Below are 20,123 nucleotides of genomic sequence, written 5' to 3'. Positions count from 1 at the left end.
GGGAGGGGGGGGGGGTGCCACCCTTCGGGCTCTGGCTGCGAGCACCGGCCTCGAGGCCAAGCCTGCAGTATCCAGGGTGGCAACAGGGAAGACTGCGATGACCCTAAAGGGAGCCCGGGAGCCCGCGGGGTGAGGAGCTCGTGGCTGTGCGGTGGCCTCCCCTCTGTGCTACCCCAGCTGTGTCCCTTTAGTAGCTGATTCTGTGAAGAATTCCCTGGTAACCATGGACTTCCCACTCAGCAGGGCGCCTGGAGTTGTGCTCTTGGGGGCCCTGGCTGGGCTCCCGTCTGGCAGGGTGGCTTCTGCCCCAGGCTGGCTGTGATGGAGCACCCTGGAGGAAAGACAGGGCAGAGGGGCCTGGCCCACTTGTGACTGTCCTCCTCCTGGAGCCCCTGCCCGGCCCAGGCCACCCTTGCTGACTGCACCGGGTGTCTGCAGAGACACCCACACGAAGGAGGAGGTGCTTCTGGGGACAGGGTCATTCATTCCTCTGGTCCCAGGAAATGAACCACTATGATGTATCAGGCTGGGACACCCTCCAAGGGTGAGTAGGGGGGCGGTCAGGGCAGGGGATTGTAGAGTAGGGTAGCCCATGTAGCCACCGATGTGCACACTTAGACGTGAGGTGGATTTGGGTCCATATAATGACCTGCCCTTACCTTGTGTGTGTGAAGGAATGCACAACCCTGTGGAGTGGGAGTGCTACCTTTATTTCACTGATGAGTAAAGAAAGGTTCCAAATGTTAACATCCTGTTGATTTAGTCACACAATCTGTCAAAAATATTTCTTTTGTAGCCTCAGGGTACCAGCCACAGAGAATATTTATTGAACAAAACGGACTGCATGCCTCTCTTCCCATGTGATATTGACATTCTCATGCACAGAAGCAAACACAAACAAGGTCAGGTAGTGATAAGGAGAGAAAGTGAGCAGGATAAGGAGCTAGGGCTTCCAGCTGAGGGCAAGGTGCTGCTCTACTGGACAGGGGGCTCTGCAGAGGCTTTTCAAGCAAGGGATGCCGAGCAGGCTGAGGAAGGGAGGACAGAAACCATGCGCCATCTCGGACCAGCCAGTGCAGAGGCCCTCTGCCCTGAAGCACAGCACGGAGGCCATTGAGGCTGGAGCAGAGAGGGGTTGTGGGCAGAGAGGTGCCTGGGGCCAGCTGGCAAATGCCTTTGTCGGCTGTCACTCTGCATGAGCTAGAAGCCGTTGGAGGGTTTGCACAGGGGTGGGTGGTCTAAAGTCACCCCAGGTCACTGGTTGCTGGTGAGGGTGCTCCAGGGACAGGAGGTGCGCCATTCAGGAGGCTAGAGCAATAACTCCGGTGGCAGCAGGGAGTGATGGGACTCTGGAAATATTCTGAAAGTAATGAGTTTGTTAATGGTTGAGGAGGGTTGTAGGAGGGCAAGATAAATCAGAGATGACTGTAAGGCTTGCGGTCTGAGCAACCAGAAGGAAGGGGCTGCCACTTGCTGGCATGAGAATATTGGAGGAAGGGTGGATGGGGGATTCCATGGTGCATAGGATATGTTTCAGAGGCCTACCAGGCATCTGAGAGGAACTGGCGTCCGGGAGAGGGGTCTGGGCTGGAGACATCCCTCTGGGATGCCAAGAGAGAGAAAGGGATCACTTTGTGCTAAGCAGGAGCTTCTGAGGACAGAGGCCCAGGGCCTTCTGGAGGACAAGGAGGAAGCAGCAAAGGGAAAAGAGAAGCTGCAAGGCAGAAGAAACAGGCAAAGGTGGAGTCCTGGCAGCCAAGCAGAAAATGTGTTTCAAGGTGGGGCAGGGGTGACTGACCGGCTGAGAGTCAACAACTGACTGTGGGCTTTATCAACATGGGGCTTGCTAATGACAAAGGGCTGTTTTGTAGAGTGGTCAAGTCAAGATTCTAATTAGAATGTGTTCAAGAGATAGACAGAAGGAGGGAGAGTGGAGCTAGGAAATATAGACAACCCATTTGAGGATTTTGGGGTGCGGAGAAGCAAAGAGATGGCGCAGAAGCTATAATGGGAAGCAGGGGTTTAAGGGCATAGCATAAGGCTGGTTTAGGTTTGGGTTTGCTTTGCTTTACACTGGAGATATTATTGCATGTCGACATGTTGGTACATGAAAGAGAGAGGGTTCAGGAAAAGGGGATGAATTCAGGAGAGAGGTTCTTGGGCAGGTGAGCAGAGGTGGACTGCAGCCCCCCAGGTGCAGGGCCAGTGGTGGGGCATCGACACCCCACGCAGGGGGACAGCAGTGATGGGCTTCATGGGGCTCAATGCGGAGGCAAAGCTTACAGAAATTCTGGTCTCTTTGCCCCCTTTCCCATTGTGACATAGGAAGCCACACCATCAGTTAAGAGAGAGAAGGTTGGATTTTTATCTTGGCTCCAATCAGCTGTAGAAGTGCAACCATAGAGCAGAAAGAGGGTTATATTTTCCAGGGATGGGTCATACAACAATGAACAGTACTGACCTTCACCTCCACGTCCAGGGCTCCTCCACTCAGCAACCAGGTCCATAAACACCTCTTGCCACCCCCTCACCCCCATTTGCAGAACAGGACTGAGGAATGGTAAGAAACTTCCTCTAAGATTTCCCTCTGCTTGTTTCATGGACGAAGAGGTAGATGGAGTGCCTTTTGTTCTAAAGTGAGTGTTACTTCCTGAAAACTTGACAGAGCAGCCTCCTGAAATTTGAGAGCCACTCCAGCTCCAGGTAGGAACTCCAGGATTCCATGCTGGCTTACCTCAAGGCTACTGGTCCCGGGGCCTCTTACTGCCTCACAGCCAAAGGACAAATATGTGTTAAACACTTGCTGTGATAAGCATTAGTCTAGGCCCTGGGAATAAAGCTCCCAACAGAGCGAGGCATTAGGGAGCTCACATCATGGTGGGGGGATGCTCCAGGGATGGAATCCACCTGCAAACCCAATTTTCTCCCCGAGTATGCTCTTCTCACCGGATCCTTATGCTCTGGGGTGAATGCCAGCTGCCCCTCCACACACACGTGGGACTGGGTGGTCGCTGGCTACAGGCTCCCAGATCCTCCAGCCATGTCATTGCAATTGATATGGAACAAGGGGAGTGAGTGCTGGTGGGCGCCTTCAGCTGGGGGAGACATGAGGCCTGGATAGAATCCGTGGGCCTTTGCTGGGCAGTTGTAGGCATGAGAAATGCCAGCAGGCCATGGCTGGTGCCCGAATCACAACTCTGGATTCCTGGGACAGGAAACAGGATTGACCCAGCCTGGGTCAGGTGTCAGTGCCATCCAATCAGCTGTGCCCGGGGGTGGGGGTCCACACCATGCATCTGGGCACCTAGGACCCCATCCCTTTGGGGGGCCCAGCTCCTCTCAGCTACCTGTGCTGGGTGCTGCCAGGGGGCTGGAGGGGGTTGAAATCCAGCCTCCCTCTGCCTGCCATGCCAGCTTCCTGTGTGGGCTGCACCCCCTGCAGCAGAAGCACCTTTTCCTGGCCAACATGTCACACTACATGGGCTCTCAAGAGCCTTCAGGGGCTCAGTAGAGCACCCCCAAACATAACCTACATCTCAGGTCTCAACTTCACTTCTTAGGCCGACCTCACTGATCCCTAAATAAGGGTGACTCTTTCTCCTCTAAGCTTCCCCATCACCTGAACAGTTTTACAAAATGCTCATTCAGTTGTCCGTGTGTCTTGCTCCACATAATGTCCCTACAGCTTTGCACAGGGCCTGGCATCATAGCTGTTGCTGATCTGCTAAAGAAGGGTTGATGGAAGGCCACGGACTTTTTTCCTTTGGATGCTACCTCATTCTGGGAAGTCTTGGTGCTAGAACACAGTGTGGTGGGCTGCAGCAGCACCGGGTGGGCACTGAGGAAACCTAAGGGATGCCCACCCAGGAGCTTCTCCCCACCCGCCTGCTAACCAGGTTCAACCTCTGAGGTCACTTCCTGCACGGCTGGTAGTTGAGCTTCTCATGGGCATATGAGTAGAGGGGATCTCAACCATCTCCCTTCTGGGGGTCTCAGAGAACAGGTGGAAAGGGAGCAAAATGACCATTCTTTCCAAGGCATGGGCTCTTCGACCCCGGAAAGCTGACACTGCCATGCACATCCTCCCAGTCTCCCTCACAATGCTTGGTGGTGTTACGCTCCAGTGTTAGAGTTGGGGAAACTGAGACTCAAGGAGGTCATAGAATGTGTCTCCAGTCAGAGCAAGCAGAGAGAACTCCCGTCCACTGATCTTCACGGGCCACATGGTTCCACGGCACCAGGCCACCTCTTGCCGTGGCCTCCTCTGACCATTCTCCTTCGCTCGCATCTGTCTTCAGCTTAGCACCCATCCCAGCCACTCCATACATAGGAGAGGTTCTACGTTCATGGGAGAGGAAGTCAGGTGTGGACCAACGGGCAGGAGAGCCTGGAAGAGAGAACCATCTGGACCCACAGCTTTGAGGCTCTTGTGTGGGCCTCTCCTTCTCAGGGTGTTGACTGAGGGTGAGAGAACGTGACAAAGTGTGAGCGGGCGGAACTCTGAGAAGCTTGTCTGCTGGGCTCAGCCCATGTTCCCAGGGCCCAGGAGAAAGACAGCAGAAGCCAGTGAGGAAATCAGCACCCGGCTCTGAAGGGTCCTCGTAGGGCTGGAAACACCAGGTGCCTGGCCCTGGGTGGCGCCTTTGGGGGTTTGGGCCTCTAAGAAGAGCAGAATAGCAGTTCTTAGCCTTGTTCCTTATGGGACAAATAAATACCTACTGTCCTCCTGCAGCTTCTCTTTTGGAGTATATCATCAGCTTACTTTAAAAGGACTGGTCCACAGGATGGAGGAATAAAATACGGACTAGAGTAGACTTACTGGTATTCTACTATAGAACTATTGTGACTCTAGCAATGGAAGAAACTGTATCACTGATGTGGAGACACTGGCCACGGTAGTTGCTGAGGGTAGGGAGAGGGAAGGAGAGATGTGATGTGGGGCATTTTTGGGACTTGGAGTTGTCCTAAATGATACTGCAGGGACAGATGCAGGACATTATATATCCTGCCATAACCCACTGAATGGACTGGGGGAGAGGGTAAACTACAATGTAAACTATAATCCCTGCAGTGCAGCAGTGCTCCAAAATGTATTCACCAAATGCAGTGAATGTGCCACATCCATTTCTTGTGATCTATGTATCTTAAAAAAAAAAAAAGACAATTAAATTTAAAAATTAAAAAAAAAGGACTGCAGCCAAAACAAGGGCATTCACTGGGAAGGAAGGCCCTTTCCCCTGCTAGGGATCAGTCGACTAGGGAAAGCAATCACACCCCTAGAACTCCTGCCTGCCACTAAGTACAGGCAGCTAGGATTACCCAGCCCCTCCTGGAGGCCTGGAGGGGGAGGAACCGCGTCTGGAAAGTTCCAAGTGGTAACACTAATTTCAAACTGTTGACTGCTACATTTGAATACAGATCTTTATTAGGAAAATTATAAGTGCATATACATCATTTCATTGATATGACTTCAAAGTTAAGAACTGTTTCTCAAAAGGAGTAGTTATTTATCTTAAAAAAAAAAAAAAAGAAAAAGCACACTGTGTACAGGAAGCTGCCTTCTCCTGGACCATTTTCACATTATCTGGGAGTTGCATCTCAAAAAATACAACATACAGTATTTATCACATTTAACTCTGGACCCATCACTGCTCACACTGAGGGTCCAGTGAGGTGGCAGAAATACAGGATTTCTACATGGTTACTTCAACTTGGCAAAGTTCGTGGCTGCAGAGGATGGGGGGTCTCTAGGGAGCGTTTCCCGAGGGTGGGGCTCCTTCAGTATGGGTCAGTGAAGGAGGAGGAAGGATCAGGACCGCAAGATTTTCATCCAGCTGGAAAGGGGCACAGGCCTGGGGAAGGTGACAAACTCGGGGTCACAGGGCCCAGGGCAAGGACGTCCGGGTGCAGTCAGAGAATTGCACCTCAGCAGCATCACTGATCGACCGACCAGGCCGGGAAAGCTCTGGATTTTCCCCTGGGGGGGCGGCCACCTCCGGCTGGTCAGGCCCTCTGCTGCAGGCTGAAGCCTCCCTTCCCTGGCCCCCCCGGAGCCTCCTCACTGGAATCTCAGCAGCTGGACAGAGTAGAACAAACAACAGTGCAAACACAGGCACAGATTCAAATTCCAGCACTCAGTGAGCCCCTGACACCCCTCCCCGGCCCAAAGCAAAGGCTGGCAGTGGGGGACGCCCTGGAGGTGACTCGGAGCCCCAGGGAGCGCCACCGAGAAGCAGCACGTGGACCCCAGGGCCCGGCGATCCCTAGTCAACAGCTCCTAGATGCACCTGATTTGCATTTTGAAAGCCAAAGGGGCATTAAGAGCACCTTTTTCTTTGCAAATGGACTATTTAAATGCATGCTTGCTTTAGCAGGACCGCTCAGTTTAGAAGTGGGCTTGGGAGAAGAAGAATTGTTACACAAAGAATTTTCCCTGCAGTTTCTTTTTTACCCTCCCCCCATGGGAGGGAGAAACAGAAATGATTCTGTACATGACTGTAGTCAAGATTTAGGGTGAGGTTTATTTCCTCAGAGGCAGAAATTTAATCGGGTTGAGTCCTGGGTCGTGGATCCCAGGGGAAGATGCTGCCAAAGTTTCCATGAGAGATTTTTAAAAATCTTGGACCCCGTGGAAAATAGACAATCCCACTGAAAATGCAATTATTTCCTGTGTAATTCAGAAGCACTGCAGAGACAAGTTAATTTCAAACAGGGATTCAATGCCACTCTGTATCTTTATAACTAAAAAAGTTTTCCCATACTCTGAACATTGAATATAACAATGTTAGTTTAAGAATGTGAATTTTTGTTTCAATTAGGGGGAAATCTGGGTTGAGGGATTTGCCTTCTACCATAAAGACCCAATTTAAAGGAATATCCATGAAATACCTAACACAGGCTACTAACAACTCCGCAGATCATTAAATCTAAGAACACTTGCAATCTGAGATTATTTTACTCCAACCCACTTTCCGCACGTTATGTGCAGAGCCCAGTCTACCGATATGCTTCCTTGCTTGGCCCTTATTTTTTTCCATTTTCTTAAAGGTCACCCCCTCGCTCCCAGCCTTTGCATACAAAGAACAGACAGTCCGAGTGGAGTGTCTGGGATGAGGACGTTCGCACCGCACCAAAGCTCAGGACTGGACAATGGACAACATTCCCCACGAGACAACAGACGCGTGGCGTTTTCAGGCCCCGGGGAGACGTTTTGGTGGGCTTCGCAGCGCTCAGTTTAAATGAAAGCTTTGGTCTGGAGAGATCCTCCGGCAGGGTCAGGGAGACAGCCGTGGATACACAGGATGATGATGAGAGAGACAGTGATGACGAGCATGTGATGGGATGCAGTGACAGCTCCGGCCGGGCTGCTCCTCACCCTGGCCTGGCCTCGCTCTCCTGCTGCTGGGGGAAGCCTCCGCGCTCATCTGCTCCCTTGGGGACAAGCCTTCTAAACCCTCGCCCTCAGGGCACCTCACTAAGGTGCCGCCTGGGGCTCTGATGCCCCTGGAGGGCTCCCCCATGGCTGGGGCGTGAGGAAGGGTGGTGAGGCTCCCCTCCACCTGGGAGCACTGCTGGGGCAGCTCAGATACAAATCCCCAGGCAGACGAGGGGCTCCCTGGGAGAGAGATTACAGGAAAGCACGGAGGATAACGGTCTAAGCTCCTGTCACCAGTGACATCTGATAAACCAAACTAAATGCAAAGTAATACCATATATTCAGGAACATAATCAAGTGGTGAACAATGTTTAAGGCAAACTGTGCAAAATAAAGCCTTTGGCAAAGCAGAGGGCTGGCCGGGGGCCGAGGGGAGGCAGCCGCGGCCCTTCCCTAACACTGGCTTCTCAGGCCTGGGCGCCCACGGAGGTTTCCGCAGGCGTCTGGCTCAGCCTGCGCCTCTCACATCTTGAACTTCCTGTTAACGAAGAACAGAGTGAAACACCATTAAGGCGGGCCTGGGGTCGAGCAGGCCTGCAGGCGCGGGCGCGGGGCCGCCACCCCAGGGGCTGCCCATTGGGCCGGGCAGGCCTCCTGTGTTACTTCAAAATCCTGCGCCATGCGTCTCCCTTCAGAGGCCCTGAAGGACTGGCGAGGGCTATTGAAAGAGACAGCCATGGCCGAAGCAGAGAGAGGGACAGGGTGGGCGTCAGGGAAGCAGAGAAGACGTGGACGAGCCAAGCGGGGGGAGCGGCAGACACGGAAAGGGGGTGCGCCGGGTCACAAGGCGGGGCCACCTTGTTAAGGACACGGTGCTTCCGGGCTGCTGGAGGGGACATAGCATCCACTGGAGACCCGTACTTACGCAGAGCGGGGGTCCCTTAGCTGCCGGGGTCAGTCCTTGGCAGGGCCTGGAGGCCAAGCCTACCATCCAGGCACCTCTGGTCTGTCCAGCCTGTGAGCCGAGGTGCCAGGGGCACTCCCACAAAACAGAGGCTCCCCACCACCCCCTCACCTCCAGAACCCAGTCCCCCTTGCCCCTGCTGCTGCTGCGGCCCCCGCCTGCAAGGGGCCACATGGCTTTCCATCCGGCATCAGGTGAGCACAAGAATTTTCAAGTTTCATTCTCACAGCAGAACCAAGTTCCGGCTCTTCCTTGGGGACTGTGGCCAGTAACTTCATCTGTCTTCAGGGGACTCGGCTACGACGGCTTTAGAGAGCTTCAGAAGCCACGTGGCAGGAGCGGCGAGGTGCCAAGGGGCGTCACGGGCGAAGAGGACGGGGGCGTCCCCCACTGCGTTGGTTAGTACGGGGGCTGGGACAGAGGCTGTGCCCCCTTCCCTGGGGACACTGCAGAAAGCTCCGGCTGCACCTCAGGGTAGCATCAGCTGAGCTCACTGTGGCCAGAGGGCAAACAGCTCTCTGTGGTGGCCCCAGATGGACAGGCCATCCTCTGGACCCAGAGCAGCGGGTGGGGCGTGCAAGCCGGACCCTCCAGCTGCTTGTTAGGGCGAGACCACCCGGCAAAGTGGAGGGCAGCCCAGGGCGGCTCCCCTGCATGCCGGGAGTTGGCTGCTGGGGGCCAGGCTGGGGGGTTTTCTAGATGAGAGGCACAGCAGGTGGGACAATGTCCTCTGGGGCACACGGCCCTATCTGGACGCTTTTCCAATGAAGACAAGGATCGGCTCCTACTTGCCGTGACCACACCGAACACATGGGACTCAGGGGCCTGGCGCCCCTTGACCCTGGCGTCCCCCCAACACAGCCCTCTGTGGGTTTTCTCCTCCTGCAGTCCTTCTGCTCCGTCCTCCGCTACTGTCCTCTTTCCCGGGCCCCTTCATTACAGTCGGGACCAGGGATCTGGGGGATGGGGTGAGTGTGCTTGTGTATCTGTGTGTCTGGGACCCGAGGAAGACGCAAGAGATTCCAGGGGCCCCTCCTCGCAGCATTTTGTGGCCGCCCACCTTCAGTGCAGGGGTTGCTTCTCTAGCCAGAGAATCTTGGCAAGAAATCTTAGACACAAACCTACAGGGCAGGGGTCGGTGACTGGCGAGTTCCAGAACTTGACCCATGCTCACTTCTGGCCTCCTGCAGGTATGGGCCGGGGCAGCTGTGCCTGGAGCCCAGTGGCAACTCCTCAGGGAGACCCTCCCAGCAGAAGTGGGGGCAGTGACTTAGGGGTGCCCCCAGGAAAGCATAACACCACATCTGCCCTCCCCACCTGGGCTTCTCAGGTCCCTTTAAGGAAGCTACCAAACCGGCTGCCCAGAGCAGGGCTCCCGGAGAGGCACTTCCCCATCGGCTCTCGGGAAATTCAGAACTCCCTCCTGTTCATCCCACAGCTGCGCTGCAGCACCTACGCTGAGAAGCAGCTGCTCACACAGTTCCCGGCCCAGGGAGGGAGGGCTGTGCAAGTTCTGCCCACGCCAGAAAGGTGGCATGGGGCCGGGCACCAGGCACTCGGAAAAAGCAGTGGCAGGCGCTAAGTGCAATGAGCTGTCGTTTGCAAGCGACGCAGCCTTGGCCTGGACTCTGGGGAGGCAGCGCGGGCACCCCTGCCTGGCAGGGTCCTCCTCCCTGGGCTAGCAGGCCACTCTGAACCCTCTCCAGGCAGGACTGTCAGCAGCAAGTGCTGGGTGCCCGCGTGTGCTCCCGTGCGTGGGCCTGCTAAGAAGGTGGGTGGAGGGCAGGCCAGAAGGGTCAGCAGCCCGCGGCCCCTCTGGAAGCCCCGGGCCATTCTAGAGGGAGTCAGGAGCGTCTCTGCACAGCTACTTTCTTCATAACTTAGCAGACCAGGGAGGGCCTTGGAAAGCGTGGACACGCACGTGCAGGAGCTGCTGCAGGGGAGTCTGAGCGCCCCCCCAGAGCGGGCGGCCGGGTCTACGAGCAAATCTACAAAGCGCCGGGGAGACAAGAGCAGCGGGCACTGGGGTCCATCTCGGAGGTAGCAGAGAACTAGTTTTTCCTTTTCTGGGCAGCCTTTTTCTTCTTCTGTCGCTTCTTTTTTCCTATCTTTTCTTTTTTCCCCACTTTTTCTTCTCTGCGCCCCCTTAGATAAAATTAGTAAAACCATTAATAGTGTTGCAATAGACAAGGGTCTGTCTCAGTCTGCACAACAGTCAACATCGGCCCGTGTCTGAGGCATGGGGGCCCCTGGACAAAGCGCCGTTCATCAATACGTCAATAAGGCAAATGTGAAACGGTCCCCAATGTGCTATGTCCCACGGGGCTTCTGGGACAGCCACGGACTGGCCACAGGGGTTGCCTGCCTGCCCGTCGGGTCCCTGCCTGCAGTCCCTGCGCCTCCCCGCACGGCAGCAGGTTCCCGGGTAACTCTACTGTGTGGTGGCACTCGGCCCGTGCACCGGCCTTCTCTCCAGCCCACCGGCCCTTGCAATTTGGGTTTCCTTCCCCAGAGCCACCCTTCTCCAGGCAGAGCTGAACTCGGCGCTCTACCTAAAAACATCTCCGCATTGCAGATGGAAGGAGGCTCCGGGGGTCAGAGGCCCAAGCTTGGGAGGGCCGTCCAGGAAAGGACCGGAAGGTCTCCTGATCCCACCTCCTCCTGACTGGGGGCCACCCCCCGGGAATGACTGGGATTGTTCTGAAGAACAGGGAAGAGAGCTGGTTAGCAGGATTTTATTTATTAGAGCAACTGGCTTGTGACTGTCACATTAACATGATTCAAGCTGAATGGTATTTAATGATTTATGAGGTGAGGCCACCTGTTCCTGTGAAAGCTTGAGATTAACCATGGGCTACGTTGGATTTTTACATGGGAAAATGCGAGCGCTGGATATTACTGGGGTGGAGTCTCCAGGGATTACATGAGGATGTTAGCAGAACCGAGGAGGAGGAGGAGGGAGAAGAGGAATTAGTGAATCAGTATTATAACATTATTCTCCAGGAAACTAGTAGTGCTGGTTCCATTGGGTTAAACAAACAACAGGAACAAAAAAAAATCACACAAAAACTTGAGCTAAAGAGCTAACTGGGTCCTGAGAAACCCTAAGCACAGCCACACTCGGACTCCACAAAAGGGATTGAAGGCACCTGACCAGCAGACGAGCCTCTTCTATAAACTTCAGAAATGCATATGAGTTCCAGCTCTAAAAACTAATGAATTTTATTTCAGGTAAATAAATTCCCACATACAGTAGGAGGTTTGTACCATGAAACAATTTGCATTTTATTGCTAGTGCATATAATGTCACATTTGATACAATTTTAGTACAAGTGAAAAAATACACTGTGGCTACATCAAAAAAGCTGCATTCACATTTATATATCATATATATATTTCTTTACAGGCTGCCAGTAGTTTCAGATAATAGAGAAATGTAACCTACTGACATTGATCTGGCTCCACTTCCAATATATGAATTGTTCGACTATAAATATATTCTGAAATACATTTGTTTTCTAAAGAAAGGTAGGAAAAAAAAATGTGCACGAAAATATATATAAAAAATGCCTTGCAAAAAGTTACAAATACCCCCAGGACCATCTGTGGATCAAATTCATGCCTGGGAATTTCATTCCGCCAACATTTATGATTGGAACTGAAAATCCCTGTTGTGGCTACAAGAGGAGGGACTCATGTTTTTGATTTCTGATTTCGGAAACCTCAGAATGGGTAAAGGGTCTCTAGCCTCCATAGGCTTCTATCAGAGGCAATCACAGAAACCAAACTCCTCAAAGCAAGGGCTCCAATTTGAAATTGCATTTGATTCTGCAAAGACTTGTCTTTTGTGGGAAGGCAGGGGTGACCTCACATCCCGAGAGGAGGCCAGGCCCACTCTAGACGAGGCCACGGAAGGATCTCACAGAGGGCCCGAAGAGGAGGGGAGAAAGGGACGAGGGAGATCCAAGGGAAGAGACCCCAGCGATCTCCCTCCTCCCCACCGGGGCCGCATTTGATCAGCTACAGAAATGAGAGGCAGAAGCGGGATGAAAGCATGCTTTTTAGGGCAGGGAGAGCCAGGGGATGGCTGGGGTGGGGTGGGAGGGGGAGGCAAGTGCTCTGTGGGCACAGTCTCCAGGGATGGTGGCTTCTGCGGTGGGGCCGGCAGAGCCAATCACTGAACTTGACCTTGAAGGAGGGATGTGTGTAGCGTTGGCCTGGCACTGGGTCTCAAGTCCAGTGCCGCAGGAACCACCCCCAGCCCCTGCAGGAAGGACACTGTTTCGGGGTCCATGCTTACCATCACTGGACTGTGCCCACAGATTCTCTGGGGGAGAAGAGAAGAAACTCCAAAACAAACCGAATACAGATTTTGAAGTAATCATTGATTTAAAAACGAGAATGAGAATGGTGATGATGGTGATGATGATGATGAGAGAACTGACTGGTGGGAAACACTGCTCAGAAAATACAATTTCTTAGAAAAACCCCAGGTATAAAAGATCCACTGTGCACGGGAACGGGATATGGGTGAACGCAAGCAGCAATATCGTACCATACACTATAAATGCAATTGTTCATACACGGGGCAAGCCGCAAGCCCGTCCCAGGCCACTGCTTGGTCCCAGGGGCACACCTGGCCCTGAGGATTCAGGCCTCCTCCCCCTGCCTCTGCCCTTCAACCCTTTAGCTTTCCTCAAGAGGCTCTAGTGGAAAGTCCTTCACGGCTGCTGTGCTTACTTGTTTAAGGCTTTCTCCAGGTATTCCTGAATCCACTTCAACTTCGGATCGATGCACACTTGTCGGTTGTTGTTCTTCAGCCTTGCCCTGCCGAAACAGAAAGGGTGACAGTGGGCAGCTGAGCGGGAAGAAGGCTCTGCCAGGGTCTCTAGCGTCTGCTCCGGCATACATTCCAGGGCCCACAGTGGGGCCAGGAGCTCCGCCTGGCAAGATCGGGCTCTATAGCAGTTCAAGGTGTATTGTGGAAACTGATACTAATGGTGCAGCAAGTTCTATTGCAGAGATATGGGAAAAGGAATCTATGCAGGTGTGTCCAAGGAGAATTCATATAGAGGAACATTTGTGGGGGCCTTTGAAGGATGAGTAGGAGTTTAGCAAGTAAAGTAATAGGGAAAGGAGCAAATAGGCCAAAGGGGATGTAGAAGAAGAGAGGAAGACAAGATGTACAAGATGGGTGTGGCCAGAGGTAAGGGGCCTTGAGTGCTCCGTGAAGGAGTGGGGGCTTCAGCTGAAGAGTTGGAAAGTAAGTGACTTTACCAGATTCTCATTTTGACAGATCATCTTAACAGTACAGGGAAGACAGATTAGGGTTAAGTCTGGAGGTAGAAGACCTGCAGGACTCCAGCAACAGTCCAGGGGTTACAGAGCAGATGGGGAGTGCGGAGGTGACAGTGGAGAGAAGACTGGCAGAAGATGGTTTCCAGAGGACTTTTGCACACTCACTAGATGGTCCACAGCCTCATTCGTTTTTGAAATCTCAGACTTACCTTCCTCCCACTTCTCACCTCCACTCTCAGCCTCCTTATAAGAAAATTCTCCGGAAGAACCTCGGTCACCCTCCATTAAACCCTGACTTGCAATTCCTAGGTACCAAGTAAATTCAGGCAGCCCAAGGCCACCCCTTTCCAGACTCTAGAAGGTCTGAGAACAACCAGGCCCCAGTACAGAGGTCCAGGGACAACCAGAGGCACCTCCAAGAGCCCTGTTGGTCAGTGTGGCTTGGCCAAGGTGGATGTGGGTCCAAATATGGGTGCCACTGTTTAGGAATTATATATTTCTCCAGACCTGAGGGTTTTGTTGGCTTCTGAAACTACAGGGTACATTCCCAGACAAGCGACCTAGCATAGTCTGTACTGTGAAGCATATCATGCCAGTTACATTCACTATCTGATAAAACATCTCTCAAAAGAGATACAATATTTTGTTATAAGTAACATAAGCAAAAAAAAATTTCATCTTCTAATGCCCTAAAATATAAGGTAAATGATAAATACAGTCGAGGTAGCAAAGGCTAGGAGAGAAGAAAGAAGTTAAGCCTAAAAACGTATCAGTTTTGTGCAGAAAAGGCTTCAGAGAACTCCATTCTTCTTTTGCAACTGCCTTGCTCCTGGGCCACTTTTAGCTTGACCTTTACAGAAAGTAAGTCACCCCCAGCGAACACAGAGCCAGGCCTCAGCCTCCCCAGACTCCTGGCGTCTGGGCGTCTGGATGCAGTACCTCATCTGGGGGAGTACCACATAGCACGCACACACGAATCTAGGGAGCCAGGTGGGAATGGCGACATGTCCCCCCCTTCCACTTGTCCCCCAGCCTCCTACACCCCAACCTGATAACTCTGTGCCTTGTTGGTGTGGGATTTGGGTCCTTCTTGTTTCCCACCTCCATGAAAATGAAATGTTAGTGGCTTACATCAACACCCATCAAAAACAAAATTCTATCTACTGTGTTTGGAAAAACGCAATTAGATGAGCTGAAAATTTTGAGCTTTCACCAATGTTTAAGGATGACTTAAAGACAGGCCAGGTCCTGTGAATTTTTACTACATTATATAACAAAGGAGTAAGTAGTGAGTGCTACAGAGGCCTGAAACAGGCAGGACAGATATTATCTGTTACTGGGAAAGGAAAGGATATGGCTTCTGTAATGGACTTTAGCTAACCTTGATGAAGTCCATCATTTCTCTAGTCCAGAGGCATCCAAGCTTTGAAAAGAAGGTAGACACTGACACCTGTGAGCATAGTAGGCCATCAAAGGTGAAGCTGGCTTTTGAAACTCATGGTTGCTGGCAAACTCAAAGGACTCCTGGTAATAACAGCTGTCTCTATTGACACCAAGTTCAAGGTTGGATCCAGTACATGGAATTTCTATACTGTAACAACCCTGCAAGCTAGGAGTGATTATGGTCATTTGATGTCACAGACTTGATGGAGGATGTTCAAGACTTACACAATCTGAAGGGCACAGTTTGGAGTGTTGAGGATTTTGAGATGCTTGACATTGGCTCTGGCAACATGGCTCTCGAAGAATCGGCATGGACATCTGTAGCTCAAGCTGACGGGTTTCCCTGGAAGAGGTAAGGAGAACCAGATGACGAGTTATCCTGCAGGGACTTGAGGATCTCTGTGCATTAGGGGCTGCAGCTGTAGGATGAGGTGGTGGAATGAGGGAGAAGGGGCGTGGGGTAGGCTAAGGGTCAAAAGCAATGGGATGAGTCAATGTGCATTCTGGGAAGGACCCTCTCCTTGGCTAGGTGCATTCTGGGAAAGGCCATCTCCCTGGACAGGTGCTTTCTGAGAAGAGTCATCTCCTTGAAACTTGAAAGGGTAGTGGGCTCTGGGATCAGGCTCAACTTCTACAGGACAGGAGGATGAAAGGCCCCCTAGGGAGACCTTGCCCCAAAGAGGGGTGGGGAGATGCAAATAAGCCTCCTGCTGAGTTTCAATCAAGGGTACTTAGGTTCCCAGTTTTTCTTTGCAAAATAACCCCCTTCAGGGCCAAGTGAGAGACACTCTCAGAGAGAAGGGGGAGAGGGAGAGTAGGGGGCTCCAGTCTCTCACCCCTTCCTCCTCATCCCAGGATTCACTGCAGCTTCAGGAATGCTGCCCTCCCCCACCTGCAATGCTCCCTCTCTCAAGCTCATAAACTCAGCCACCATAAAAGAGGACAAAAGAGTAGGGCCGGGCTGGCTTCCTACCTGGGAGTCCCCAGCGGGCAGGCAGAGGGCCCCCCTTCTTCCCAGCACTTCCCTGAACAGAAGCTTAGTTGGGCTGGAGTCAAATATGGCTTTCATTGCCCGTCCTGGGATGCTACAGCCTCCTGGATTTTATTATGATCTTCGTTTGCCAATTCACCAATTTGCAAAATGCCATAATTGACACTCATTAGTGTAATTTACCAAGGGGCCCCTGCAGGACCCACCACTCACCCTGTAAGGCTAAAATTGCAGCCCTGGGGGCCAGGAACTTTGTGGGGCATAAGGGGGTAAGGGAGGAGGTTTCCTTGCAGATTATATCCAAGCCTTACTTAATACCCAAAATTGTTTGAATCTCTGGACCCTTTCATCACGGATTAAATGTATGTCTGAGAATATTTCAATCCGAGATTTAAAAAAAAAAAATAAGTGTGCTGGTCTATGGAATTCCCAGAGGTCTCGGGGCCATACTGAAAGTCATACACCTTTCGGAGTGGAAGTCAGCGCCATGGTCCATGAGTGAGGGGCTCATGTTACTTTTATCCGAAGGCTGAATTCAGTTGATAGAAGGTGTGGCTCAGCAACTTATTTAGCCACCAACTCAGGAGAAAAACAGACCACCTCAAACTGTGGGACCAAACACGACTCTTCTGAAAACCAGGAAGGAAAAAGCCTGGTTTCGATGTGTTCAAGGGCTCATGTCACCAGACAGCACCCTAAGACCAGCCTGCATACTTATACCTGATCTCTAGAAAGGCAAAACTGGACCTAGGCCCTGAGGGGAAACTGGTGCCCGGCAGTGTAACCAGATCACTTGGGAAAGCGACCCCAGGGCTGGGGCTTGGGCCAGGCTGAGAGTCCCACGCCCAGGCATTCTTGAGTGCAGGTCGTGTCCCTAGACCTCTGAAAGGTCCTCCTGGGGCTGGAGTGGGGCTGGGAGAACTGGGGCTCCCTGGTGAGGCAGGGCGGGTCCAAACCCCAAAGCTGCAGTGGGCTGGAAGGTGTGAAAGGGGGCAGCCCTGGGCCCAGAAAGAAGCTGCTGGGACCCTGGAACAAGCAGCTGAGATCAGGTCAGAAATCAGAGCCGATTCCAAGCTCCAAACACAGGTTTTCTTTTTCTCTCCCCTCCACCCCCAGGGATTATCCATTTCCTGCAAAGGCAATTCCTGTTCCAGCTCCTGGGACCCAGTTGCCTGCCCATCAAGTTGGGAATTTCAGCAGATTTTTAAAAAAGTGACAGAGCCCCCAGGTGCTCTCATCAAGAACCTGGTTCTGAGCCCACCTGGCGTCTGTTCCTCCAGCTTTCCGTCAGTTACCAGCTGGTCCAGCTGCTTGGGAGGTAACTTTTAGTGCATGGTCACGATGCCTGGCTGGATTTGGTATAATCCCCAGGTTTGGAATCTGATGAGTGTGGCCCCCACAGGGGTTCCCAAGAGCCTTCTCTACTGCAGAGACAAGGGCCCAGTGGGCCCCCTCCCACCAGGCTTGGGAATGTGGCTGCCCTGGACTTCCAGGGTCCCAGCTGCTTGGCAGAGTCAGCCAGTGGGGTGAGGCCAGACGCATGAGACTGAGGTCTCTCTGCAGGGCAGCTTAGGGGTTTCGTGTAGGGCCAGAGGGAACAAGGGCTCTCTGAGTTCAAAAATGGATTCTGGCCTGTGCAGCCAAGGAGGACCAGACCTGTCGGGCATGCAGGACCTTGACCTGCCTCTTGGCTGCCAGAGGCAACTCAGAGGGGCAGGTCCCACCCCTTCCCAGGGGATGCAGCACCCCACTCTCTCTGTGCTTCACCCTGTTCAGCTGCGCCCATGACTCAGGGACCTGGGTGCCTGCATTCCAGTCCCATCTGCAGCCCACCTGGGAAGAGAGGGTGGCACAGAGCTGCAGGGACAGGCAGCCTCATTTCTCCAGGGATGTGCAACACCACTTCCCAGCTGGTCAGACAACAGCCTTCATAGTTTTGCAGCTACAGTGAAAATGCCAAATTGCCTCCAATCCATGTCCCTCTGCAGCTCTGGCCAACAACTTGCTCTGGCTTTAGGGAACGCTGTCCGACATTCCCCGCAGCTCCCCTTACCAACACTCGCTTCCCAGTCACTGCCCAAACCCAGCCTAGCACCCGCGACCCTGCACAGATTGCGGCTACACCAAGACTCAGAAGACCCTTCGAGCCTTTGCAGTGTTTGTTAGAAGCTTCGCAGCTGAGAAAGGGGAGCTGCGCCTAACTGGCATGGTTTTGTTTTGTGCGCTCAGAGGCAACAGTTTATTTTGGTTTGGTTTGCAGCAGCGGTGTCCTGTAACAGGGCTGCGAGTTTTCCCTTCAGCGTCCAAAAAAAAAAAAAAAAAAAATACAAAACCCTCTCCCTCTCCATCTCCTAGTGAAACGGGACACCGCCGTTTCCAGTGGCCCAAGGCCTTGGCGATTGAACTTTGCAGCGCTCTTTACGCAGGCAAAGCGCTCTGCTGATGACAAAGGCGCCAACCTGCAGGTGTGTAGGGGATAGGAGTGTGCCCCGGGCCTCTGTCCAGTGACCCCGGGAAAGTCGGAGGTGGAGGCAGCGGGCTGGATGCGCGCCCACAGGCGCCGCGTCGCTGCCGACAGCGAGTTACGCAGAAGCGCGGCCCAGCGGGTGGCTCAAGTCCGACAGTCGCGCCGCGTCCGCCCGGCCAGGCCCGGGGCTCCGCGACGGTGCGGGAGAGGGTCGGGCCACGCGTGGCGGGGAAGCCGCGCAGCCCGCACCCGTCCCCACCACCCGGACAAGCGCGTTAAGGTCCGTGGCGGCTTTGCAAAGCGCTCCCCCGCACATCCATCGTCCGAGCACAGAGGGGCCTCTGGGTTCACCTCGCGGCGAGAAACCCGATCGGGCGCGGGGAGACGCTCGCCGGGGGCAGACGGGCAGGGGCCATAGCTCCACACTCCCGACGCCTCCCGCGCGGGCTCCGAATGCGCCCCGGCTAGCTCCTGGCCGGGTTACCCCGCGCCCCCTCTCTCTGCAGCGCGCTCGAGGCCGCCCGACAACCCCGGGACTGGGCTCGTTTGCTGGGGTGGAAGAGTCGGCGCCCACCGGCAACGCTACGCGTAGGGCTTAGTACGCGTCTCCCCGCCCCGGATGCGTACTCCAATGTGGCCTGCCTCGACTTCCCTCTGCAAAGAGACGCCGAAAGGGGGTTGCCGGGGAGGCGCGGGCAAGCAGAGCGAGCTCGGAGCCCGGCCCTCTCCGCGCCTGGCCGCCGAGCGCACTCACCGTCACTGAAGCAGAGCGCGGCCAGCACGAGGGCCAGCACGGCGACAACCTTGGCGTCCATGGTGCGGGCGGCGGACACCAAGAACGGACTCTGCGACCACGGAGAGTGAAAGTGCGGCGGCGGGAGGCGCGCGCCGGGCGCTTTAGAGGCGAGAGCGGGGCGGGGCGCGCCGAGGGGCGGGCAGCAGCCCTATCCCAGCCGCGGCCGGCGACTCTGACGCGCGTCCCCCTGGCCGGACCGCCCCTCCTGTCCCCTCCCTCCCCCTCTCCTCCGCGCCCTCGATTCTCCCGGGACTTTGACCCTCCCAGGCCCCGCTGGGGCTCTGCCCCGTGGTCAGCGTAACCAGCGAGGATCCCAGCCCGCAAAGAGGCTGGGCCCACTGACCGGTTATGGTACCCATTACGCAGACGGCGAGACTGACGCTGGAGGCAGGACCTGTGGAAAACTGCGGCACTTGGCCCTAGGCGGTGGGAACTGAATGAGAACCAATGGAAAACGAATAAGTTGGCCTGCAGGACCTCGGCGTGCCGAGGTAGCCAAGTGCGGCCTGATTTTTGTGAACTGAACCTTGAGCTGACCACTCGCCCAGGTTCACTGGCCCCGAAAGCTCATCTTGATAGAAAGGGATGGGTCTTTGCAGTCCGAATGGCTCGGATTCCAAGCCAATGCTATCGCTTATTATTAGGGGACTTGGAGTCACAGTTTCCACGCCTGTAAAATTGGGGCTTAAAACTTAGGGTGTCGTGCTGCCAAAACAAACAAACAAACAAAAAAAAAAAACCCGTCCCCGCAGAGGCTTCCAGGAAGCATGAGTTTGTTATCCCCTTGTA

General features: G+C 53.9%; 1 protein-coding gene across 2 annotated transcripts; it reads right to left on the bottom strand.

Moving 5' to 3' along the window:
* Positions 1–5,403: 5,403 nt before the first annotated feature.
* On the bottom strand, positions 5,404–19,453 carry CXCL12 (C-X-C motif chemokine ligand 12). 2 transcript variants are annotated; one of them, XM_004452111.5, is made up of 4 exons: positions 19,293–19,453; positions 15,306–15,423; positions 13,080–13,166; positions 5,404–7,913 (listed from the first exon to the last, which is right to left on the bottom strand). In XM_004452111.5, the coding sequence occupies exons 1-4, from the start codon at positions 19,351–19,353 to the stop codon at positions 7,898–7,900; spliced, it is 282 nt and encodes a 93-aa protein (XP_004452168.1). In that variant the 5' UTR covers positions 19,354–19,453; the 3' UTR covers positions 5,404–7,897. The 2 variants fall into 2 exon arrangements, with proteins under 2 accessions (XP_004452168.1, XP_004452167.1); XM_004452110.4 differs by having other exon boundaries at positions 5,404–10,484; positions 19,293–19,452.
* Positions 19,454–20,123: the final 670 nt, after the last annotated feature.

Source organism: Dasypus novemcinctus, chromosome 6 (genome assembly GCF_030445035.2).
Source record: "Dasypus novemcinctus isolate mDasNov1 chromosome 6, mDasNov1.1.hap2, whole genome shotgun sequence".
In the NCBI taxonomy this organism is placed as follows: Eukaryota; Metazoa; Chordata; class Mammalia; order Cingulata; family Dasypodidae; genus Dasypus; species Dasypus novemcinctus.
The sequence above is the reverse complement of the archived record's forward strand: the minus strand, read 5'-3'. Positions and strand labels throughout refer to the sequence as shown.